This window comes from Fukomys damarensis, unplaced genomic scaffold (genome assembly GCF_012274545.1).
Source record: "Fukomys damarensis isolate Sample0158 unplaced genomic scaffold, DMR_v1.0_HiC HiC_scaffold_2, whole genome shotgun sequence".
Lineage (NCBI taxonomy): Eukaryota > Metazoa > Chordata > Mammalia > Rodentia > Bathyergidae > Fukomys > Fukomys damarensis.
The window spans coordinates 5,554,817-5,565,735 of NW_022900914.1; the positions used below are offsets into that span (position 1 = coordinate 5,554,817).

General features: G+C 37.3%; 1 protein-coding gene across 3 annotated transcripts in view; it reads right to left on the reverse strand.

The window, feature by feature from the left end:
- Atad2b (ATPase family AAA domain containing 2B) overlaps positions 1–10,919 on the reverse strand; it is a 142,848-nt gene that overhangs the window by 5,738 nt on the left and 126,191 nt on the right. For all 3 annotated transcript variants that reach the window (XM_010604886.1, XM_010604885.1, XM_010604887.1), the window contains 3 exons: positions 8,697–8,819; positions 4,756–4,893; positions 628–1,311 (listed from right to left, as the gene is read on the reverse strand). In XM_010604886.1, the coding sequence (XP_010603188.1) occupies positions 628–1,311; positions 4,756–4,893; positions 8,697–8,819 (945 nt within the window). The remainder of the gene's footprint in view (positions 1–627; positions 1,312–4,755; positions 4,894–8,696; positions 8,820–10,919) is intronic.

A 10,919-nucleotide genomic window follows, 5' to 3' on the forward strand; every position in this document is an offset into this window, starting at 1 on the left:
ATGCTTCTCCATCTGAACACACCACAGAGTCAACTAATGATTGCCTGGAGTGAAAACACCTCAACATGTCCAGTGATCATGAGAGCCAGCTGTTCTTCATGACTCACTGTGACCTTGCAACACCACCACACACGAGTTTAACCTACAAGATGAAAAATCAGGCTTGGGGAATGTAAGTAGCTCAAAGCTGCATCATTATCATGAACAGAGTGCTAGTTTATTGCAGGTCTGTTTGACTCCTTCCTATATACGCACTGCTTATAATAGTCACATCTTCTCTCTCCATCCCCACCTCATTCTAAGAATTCTGTTGAAATTCCATCTTTTTAACACCTGTGGATTTACTCAGCTTTTAATCACAAATCCCTCGGGATAGCAGTGGTACTCAGGAGGGAAGAGGAAGAGGAAGCAGGAGAAAAGCAGGACATTCGGAAACATAAAGCCTCTGAAACTTTCAATAAAATCTGGTATGTATGTGATACTTTTCTAGGGAAAGGGACGAAAACTTTAACAGATTCTCAGACTGGTAAAATTCATCAAGTATTGCTATTAGAAACCAGGTAAATATGCAATGAATTAACTCCAGAGTTTAAACCTTCAGAAGATGCTTTAAAATATCGGCTCTACCTTCTTTATCCTGCTCTGCATCTTTAACTTCCATGTCAGGGCCAGGTTCTAACTTCTCATCACTGCTACACTCCAGGACCTCTAGTTTCGCAGGATCATCTCCATGATTTTCATTTGACGTTTCTGGGTTTGCTTTTGAGTGGTCCTCCAGGAGAATCTTTTGTTCGGAACTACATTTATCTCCACTACCACAGAGAGGCACTTCTTCAGCTTTGCCATTCTGGCACTCCAGAACCGGTATGCCTTCAAAACTGTCAGTGGAGGCCTCACCATTTAGACAGTTGCCTTTAGGAAAAGGCTCTTTCCTAGATGTCTGTTCTGGATTGAGAGAACTGCTGCTGTGCACAAGCAGAGACTCATTTGAACTTTCCTCTTCAGTAGACGCAAAGTTCTCCTTCGCGCCTGCTCCGTTGTTCAGCCTCTGCCCCTGGTCCATGTCCATGATGTCACACGAGGACTCGTCATTGGTCACAGATAGGTCCCCGGTCTCCTCTCCGTTTTCCTCGTGGCAGTCAGTGCTTACCTCAAACTCTCCATTCTCCAGCAATTTCCTGTCCTCCATATGGTTCTCGTAATCTACAAATTTGGTGTCTTCTTCATCTTTTTTAAAATTATTGACTTTCCTTTTCTTAATAATTCCTTTACCCCACTGGGAGCGCCGCCTTGATTTTCTCCGAACCCGAACTATTTCATGAGGGGAAAAAAAAAGAAATGTAGAACTTGTAGCACAGTATCTTATTTTATATGTTTATCAAAAGAGGACCCAAAAGAAAGTAAATCCACACTGGTCTAATATACTAAAACTCTTCACTCTTGCCAGCCATGCTAACTAATCCTCATAATCTATAGGTAGAATGAAGGCAGTAATGAACTCTGCATAATGAAAATTTTAAAAACTTTATTTCCTATATGAGCTTATTTGGTATTAATCTTTTCTACTGCTATAGCCATTCTTTATGCGTTACAGCTATTTCTAATTTTCAACACCCAGGGACCAATCATGTAATAGATACATTTAAGGAATGACCACATTACCAGGCTGCCCAGAAGTTTGGGACCACAACCCTAGATATGCCCCACATAAGTGGATGCTCTGCTGGCAAGGTCACCTAAGAAACAGCCCTAAAACAACACAAATAAATAAATACATAAGCTAATATCACATGACAGATGATGACAAGTATCCCCACAAAGAAATCTCTGTTGCCTTTCCTTCCATAAAAAAGGAAGCCCTATAAAGATAATGTGGACAGTCTGGCTAGCCAACTGCTAACCTCCATCAAAACAAATGTTTCGTCTAGGACAGTGGCGGTGAACCTATGGCATGTGTGCATGCGGCACCAGGCCGTCTCACTGAAACTCTACAAGGTTCATCATCACTGGCCTAGGGCATACATTTTCTGCAGTGTTATCTGAGAATATGTAGGAAAACTAAGCCTTCTGCTATCGAGGCAGCAACAGCAACAACATATTACAATTAAGTATTTGGCTACTCCTGTGAAAAGAGAGACCTACTAAAATTGTAGGACTATTCTGTTAGATGATAGAAACTATCAGAGCTCTATGAGGAAACAACTAAAGCTTCCAAGTGACAACAAGCCCAGGAATTTTTAATTTGCTTTATGTGTATCAAAAGTAATTGATTAGCTCAGTCTGTCCCTCAGGAACACTTAATATGAACTTGGAGTTTAATATGAACTTAAAGTCTATTGATAGTGTACATCATGTATCCCACACTGCTTTCATTTTTTCACCTTTAATACCCACTGAGTTTCTGAGACACCAAAGTATTCATAAACAATGAATACATAGTTATTATTACTATTATTACTTTCCTCATCTAAGAGTGTATCTACTAAAGGTTTCTGAAATCATCTCCAAAATTCAAGTTAGTCATTTGGCTCAAGGTTTATTTTTCCTTCAAAACTATAATATTGTTAGAACTACTGTTTCTTTTCTCCTAATTTCTACTTTTATAATTTATAATTATAGGGCAATTGGCATTAAGAAAAAAAAATCCTGTATTAGTCTGCTGTTAAAAGCTGGTACAATCTCAGGTGATGGGCACCTTTAACCACACCTTTAATGGGAAACTAATCCAGTCCTCATTAAAGATTAAAGAAAGGTATGCATCTTGTTCTCACTTTAGAAGATGGTAATGTTAGGTTTTTACCACCTACCAAGCCACTCCTGACACTACAACCTATTAGTCTCCAATTGTGCAATCAAAAGTACAAGGGATTCCCTTCTCTTTCCTGAGCCATGGAATTCCAGGACAAGAGGCTTCACTCAGTCCAACAAAGTCTGCTTAATTTCATTCCACATAGCACACTAAGAAAAGGCCCGAAGCCCTGCTGAAGTAAGTTTACTTTTTTGTTTTGTTTTATTGAGACAGGGTCTCAACTATGTAGTTGAGACTGATCTGGAACTCACTATGTAGCCCATGCTGGTCTCAAACTCAAAGAGATCCTCCTGCCTCAGCCTCTCGAGTGCAGGGATTACAGGTGTGTGCCACCACGCCCAGCTCTTAAGCAAGTTTACTTCTAATGCTTCCATCCTGGCTAGTAATAGAGACAATGTTCTTACGCTACAGGAGACAGAAGAGGTATTTCCTCCTCTCATGTCATTTCTAATGGTTAGCAAAATTTTGGCAAAATAAGAGCATATTAACACATAAGCTCCCCCAGAATACAAATTTCTATTTTACTCTGTAAAATCTTCACATCACCTGGCTTAAGGTACAAGGAATCTAAACCTTAATATACCACTCCTTTATCAAGGGTACTCTGTGTAAAAAGCTTGTTTAGGAACACAATCTCTAAAGCCAATTTTTATAGCATCACTAAATTTATTTCAAAAATCAAGATCTTAGAAAAGCAACAGCCCCTTAAGAACATTTAGATTTATGACTTGAGTTACTTGACAAATTATGTATCACATATGCCATCTACTGGTAAAAACAAACCCCCCATCTATAGACTGAAAGAATATTTTCAATCAAGAGATTTAAACTTCCAAATATTCAAAAATTCAAAGTACTTCCATTAGTAGACCTTAGTACCAATGCAGAGAATGTAAAATATTTCAAAGTTCAAATAAGAATGCAGTGTTACATAATCCAGGTCATGATCTGAAATACAACTACATTAAATAGGTTTAATCAATTTCATGGCAAGTAAATGCCAAACTTTCTCCCCTGTGAATCCAAGGGGACAAGTTTTTTAAAAGTGGATATGACTCATTCATTCGAATTCAATTTGTCAAAGAACATATTAAAACAATTTTTATTGACAGAGCCATATTATCATAGAACAGCACATATCTTCCAAAGCAGGCTGTCTTCAAATAAAAAGATAGCACGAGGAAGATGCTATGTGTACTACTTGTGTTTTGGAAATATTTTAGACCAACATGAATGAATGAAATGAGTAAGATCTAGAACACTGAATTTTTCCTCTAAATAAATCACATAAAACTAGAGAAAGAAGGGACCAGGGATTTAGCTCAGCACCACTGCATCTGCCTTGAAAGTGCCAAGGTCCTGAGTTCAATCCCCAGTACCCCCCGCAAAAAAGACAAAACCCAAAACTAGAGAAAGATGTGCAGCCATCTCAAACTGAGCACAAAATACTCTTGAAGGAGATTTAACTTCTTACTGCTAAATCAGCCACTTTCATACGCTGGAGTCTACAATAAGAGGTGGGGAGGGCTGGGGATTTAGCTCAGTGGTTCCGCTGCCTGCCTCGAAAACAAAAGGACCCCAGTTCAATCTCCAATACCAAAAAAAAAAAAAAAAAAAAAAAAAAAAAAAGAGGTGGGGAATGAGGACAGGGAATGAGAAAGTCTACTGCCTCCATATCTTTATCTAAAAACCCAAGTTTAACAATGAAAATTATTCAAACCTGATTCAATTATAACAGTAAATAATGAATAGACATAGAAAACAGCAGATAAGAAAACATATTTCTGATTCAGTATCTTACCCTACAAGTTCTTCTGCTCTGAAAAGACAGAAGAGTAACAGAGCTGTTGAAAAACAGCAGTACTTGGGTTTGTGCGCTCAATTCCTAAAAATATGCATCATTCTTAGCTGTTCCACTACTGGATTACACAATCTCAAATACTCACATGCACATTTATTTGCAGAGTTGTGCCAGACATCCATCGGATTTCTGTGCTTGTGCCGAAATGCCTCTTCAACTCTAGTTTCTGTCTTTCGAGCTCCGGTTCCATGAGGATTTATTTGTTCTGCTGTTACCGATAAGCCTGCAAGCAGAAGATAAGCAATACCTATTTAAATATTCCCCAGCTACATAAACCAACAAGGTTAAAAAAAAGTCTGAAATACAAAACTGAATTTCAAAGTCATTAATTATACTGGGACAGTTTATAATTCTGATGAAAATAATGTTTTAAGATGGGAAAGAAACTACATATAAAATCATAAAAAAATGTACAACACCTACCAGGTCATGCATACACTTAATCTCCCAAAAAAGCCCGATTTTTATTCATTTTAATTCACAAAGGGACACACTTTTCACATTATGACTATAGGTATAAGATTACACATTGTCTAAAAGTCATGATCTCTGCCATCACTGAATTTATAATAAGTATGTACTGGGCCACTAAACTCCATTCCCATGAACTGTTCCAATCTAATATTTACTTCCTGTCACACCACAATGCCATGTTTGGTTTTCTTTTATTATCTTCCTAAGAGTAATTATTCTGTTTCAGTTTTCTTCACTTTAATTTTTTCTTCCATGTGGTTCCTAAACGTTGGTGTTTCTCAGGGTTCTCTCACTGTATTTTTCCTACTGTATATCTTCCTTCATAAAGTATCATTTACACGTTCAGTTTCTACTACTTTTACATCCCCGCAACCCCTGTACCAGGAAATGAACTCAGGACGTTGCGCTTGCCAGCACGCATGGAGCCCCTGAGCTACATGTGCGGCCCTCCTCCTTTTACATAATAAATCTCAAATCTGTACCTTCAGCACAATGATCTTCTAGCCCATATACTACCCAACTGCCTACCTGGTATCTCCAATTGAGTATCTTAAAGACAGGTTAAAGATAACTGCTTTTCCTTCCTCACCAAAAAAGCACAAGATGTTCATCCATATGCAATTTATGTAACATAAAAATCATCTAAATATACAATTAAATAATTTTTAGTAAATTACCAGAGCAATCCAATTTTAGATAACTGTGTGTCCACAGACTTGCCATTGCTGGGAATTCCATATAAGGAGAATCATAATTTGTGGTCTTTCATGACTGCCTCCCTTTTCTCAGATAACATTCTGAAGTTCATCCACCAGTGCTTTATTGCTTTTTACTGCTGAGTAGTATCTACAGTACGGACACACCGTTTTGCCTGTTCATTCATGAAGTGACAGACATTTGTGTTGTTTCCAGTTTGGGGTTATTATGAACAATATTCCTATGAACATTTACATTTAAGTTTTTTTTTTTCTTTTTTTGATATTGGGTATTGGGAATCAAACTCAGGACCTTGCGCTTCCCAGGTAGGCATGGCACCACAGAGCCAAATTCCTGGCCCTCATGTATAGGTTTTTATTTGGGTATATATTCTCATTTCTCTTTGGTAAATTCCTAGAAATAGAAACAATGGATCATAAGGTAAATCTATGAATAACACTTCAGAAAGTACCAAACTACCTTTCCAAACTGTTTCTGATAACCTTTTAAATAATCTCTCATTTCCCTATTCTAACACACTAAGAACATACTATTATTTGCTGCCAAAGCAATTTTTATTTACTTTTTTGTTTGTTTCTTTTTTTGAGACAGGGTCTTGCTATGTAGTTCAAGCTGGCCTTGAACTCACTATGTAGGCCCAGGCTGGCCCCAAACTCGTGGCAATCCTCCTGCCTCAGCCTCCCGAGTGCTGGAATTACAGGCAGATGCCACTATGCCCTCTGTACCAAAGCAATCTAACCAACTCATTACATACATTGTTTAAAGTCCTTCATGGGGAAAGGAAATAAGGGAAAAGAAAAAATATGAGAAAATGAAATAATGGAAACAAAGTTTTGGTAAATAGGAAAGAGAGGAGGGGGTGAAGGGAGGGCAGGGGTATGGGAAAAAAATTAGAACCATAACCTGCTATGTAAAGGTACAAGATCCCAATGATGAATGTTAACTGTACTGTATACCTAAAAAGTACCAATAAACTCAATGAAAATAAATAAGTAAATAAAGTCCTTCAATGACTTCTGCTGCCAGGACAATGATTCTCAAAGTTTAAAGTACATAAAAACCATTTGAATTGTTAAAATGTAGATTTCTTGATCCTGTTATTCTCAAAGTATCTAATTCACAGGGCTGGGGATTTAGCTCAGTGGTTTCACCACCTGCCTCGAAAGCACAAGGGCTTGAGTTCAATCCCCGGAACCAAAAAATAAAAAAAAGTATCTAATTCATTAGGTCTAACACAATGCACATAACAAATATGCATACTTAGAAAAACACTAACAAGAAAGTCCAAGCTCCCTACTATGGCCTAACTGATTCAAATAATTATTGAATACCTATTTGTATGTAACACTGTAAGACATTTACAGTACTTACATCCTCAAGAAAGAGAAGGACAGGAAAAAAAAAGTTAATGTCAAGCACTACCACAACCTACATTGGTCCTGGAAGGGATCTCTAAAGAGGTAGAAGTTTCTTCATAATTGCTATGTCCTGGACCCAGCTCACCTTTTAAGCCCGATTTCTCACCACTGTCTATACTTTACAATATCAAACAGTGTAGTGCTCTTCAAATACACCAAGCTTCTTCACGCCTGTGTTCCCTTGTACAGTAGGTGCTAGAGCTTGCAATACCTTCTCCTGTCCCTGCCTCCTGCATCCAGGCCACTAGAGAGAGCACTTTTACACTTACTCTCCAACTCTGATCACAGTGCTGGGTTCCCACACACAAGGTCACTCTTCTTAAGTGTAGTGAGCATGCTTTAAACTACACTAGGTTTGTTTTACATTTCTTTCTCTCCTACTAAAACTTGAGTTCCTCAAGAGTATAGTTACAGATCAAATGAACAAACCACACTTGCTAATTCTGTGTTTTTGATAATAAAATTGCATAGAAGCTTCAATAGAGAAGGGGAAAAAACAACAGTTCTAAAAAGCCTTCTTCAAGTACCAGAACTGGATGTAAACTAAACTCTGAAATGAAAGCATATCTAATATCTAAATCCTTTAATAAAAGTCAATGACCAATAAAGATGTACTTTTCCAAATGAAATTTCCCTGAAAAATACTTTATTCTTATAATATGTACTATTGCATCACAACTTTCACAGAAGGTAAAATTTTAAAATATCCTTGATCTGGGCCTGACAGCACCTGCCTTTACTTCTAGCTACTAAGAAGGCTGAGGCATAAGGGCATAAGGTTCACAAAATTGAGGCCAGGCTGGTGAACACAACAAGACTCTGTCTCAACCCACCCCCCCAAAAAACCTACAGAATTTGTATGACACATATTAGCATCAGATAATAAGCAATAGGTACAATGTTACTGTTTGATAAGTGGAATTACTTCTGGGGTTCTATGGCACTGCAAGGTAAATATAATTAACAGTAATACACAAATACATATTCAAATAGTAAAAGGAACTTGAATGCATTCACAAAGAAATGATAAAGGTTTCATCCGATAGATATACTAAGTACCCTAAGCTGATCACTACTCAATGTGTATATGAGTTGAAACATTACATGGTAACTGATAGATATGTACAAATATTATGTATCAATCAAAAAATTAAAACTTCAGTGCCAGGGATGTAGCTCAGTGGCACTGTGCTTGCCTCGTAAGCGGAAGGTCCTGAGTTCAATCCCCAGTACAAAAACAAAACAAAACAAAACAAAACAAAACCAAAACAAAAAAAACAAACAACAACAACAACAAAAAAAAACTTTAAAAAATGCTTCAAAACACACTGTTTTCCCTAAATAAACATCATTCAATGACTCTTAGTGTGAGTAAATAGGCAAGGATTTTGGTAACAAGTTTATTCCTACCACTTACCTCTTTTTATTCTTGCTTCCTTAATTTCTTCACAAAGTTTATTAAATTCTGGATCTAATTCAGCTGCAATGATGGCATGTGCAGTGTCCTTCAGGGTACACGCCCTATGCCTAATTATTTTATCTGTTAAAAAAGTCAGTATAAATTTATTATAGATACAAATAAAAGAACATTAACACAGGACATCTTAAAAAGAGAATATACAAAATGTTTAAATGAAATTGTAGCAAAGCCTTTTATGTGAGAAAGGGACAATTTTAATGATGGGTAAAAAATAAGCTACTCAAGCCAGGCATCACGGTGGCGCACACCTGTAATCCCAGCACTTGGGAGGCTGAGACAGGAGGATTGCTGTGAGTTCCACAGCAGCCTGGGCTACACAGTGAGTTCCAGGTCAGTCTCAACTACACAGTGAGACCTCTATGCTATCTCCTTAATCTGATTTTATAACCACAAATAATTAGACAATTATATTTGTCCTGTCTAAAAATTGATGAACTTCTAGATAGTAGGACAGTGTTATATGTAACTCTTATGGGCTAAATATTCTTAACCTGAAGCCGTAACACTCAGGACTTCACAATGTAACTGTATTTTTAAAAGGTAGTTAACATGAAGGTAAGTTTTAATCCAGTCTAACTGACTGGTGTCCTTGTAAGAAAAAGCAATTTGGACATATTGAAGATGTACAAGCACAGAGAAAAGGGTGCAGGGGAAGGACACCACCTGCAACAGGAAGAGAGGTTTCAGGAGAAACCAAACCTGCTGAGAACGTTACCTCGAACCAATGGCCACCAAAGCTGTGAGAAAATTAAGTTTCTGTTGTTCAAGCATCCAGCCAATTTGTTATGGCAGTCATAGCAGACCTACACAACTACAGATTAATGCCTACCACACAGCAGTTATCTAGTATTATTGCTCAATCATAATATTGATACGTATTGTATCTATCTCAAAGACCAAGAACTGTGACCATCTTCATACTCTAAGGATATAGCTCGGTAATTAGCAAGTAATAATCATAAACACTAAAAGAAATATGAATGACTTAGGCTCATCTAGAACTCATGAAAAACAACAATGGTAAATAAATTAGGAAATGCACAAAAAGCAGGCCCTAGGGGACTCCTAAAGCGCAAATGAATTTAGGAGCTTTATTCACATACAACTGGTACAAGATACTAAAAGATTCTGAAAAAAACTTCAAGATTAGGGAAGAAATTTTAGCAACATTACTCAAATGAAACTATGTAAAAGATTGGGACTGGGGCCACACAGCGTAGACCAAGAATGGGGAACAGTCAAACTTAATAATTAAGGTCATACACCAGATACAGGTCACATTTAGAAGCTACAAGTTTAAATTTCTCCTCACTCTGTATTTATATTCTGTCTACATGATTCTCTAGAGAGAGAGAATCTGGGTAAATACTTAGGCAACATGTAAAACTTCAAACTGTTGGCTTTTGTCTTATATGTATATGCTAGTTTTCTTCCCAAACAGCCAAGGGTTCTACAAAACAGATTATGTAAGCTTTCAAATACTCAAGGGAGCTTGTAAAAGTAATACAACATTCATGTAATTTCTACTTGCTACAGAATAGACCCTGAGGTTGTTTTTGGGGGGTGCATAACAAGTGTTTCTGTTGCTAGAAAAAAAAAGGCCTCTTGACTCAATATACACACACACACACACACACACACACACATACATATTTGATGTTTTGAATTATATCACTGTATGTATCTACCTAAAAGAGCAAAAGAAGAAAGTTACAAGTATACCAAAGTAACCCTGCGTACGAGATAAAGCCATATTCTTTGATTATATGATTACATTCCTAACAGGACCACTACTTCTTTCTTAAAAGTAATATACTATATGGGCTGGGGATGTAGCTCAGAGGCACAGTGCCTGTTTGGCAAGTATGAGATCCTGGTGAAGAAAGAAGGAGGAAGAAGGAAGGAGGAAGAAGGAAGAAGGAAGAAGGAAGAAGAAAGGGGGGGGAGAGGAGGGTTAAATCAAACACAACTACGAAAAATTTTAGCTTACTCATCAATCGCTCATATAGGATGAATAATAGCAGCCTTATATTATAATCCCTCTATAATATACTTCAACCTAATTATCTATATTCTACTCACGTTATCGATATTCCTGACCCTTATAATGAACATAAATACTACAACACTATCCCTAGCACACACTTGGAATACCATACC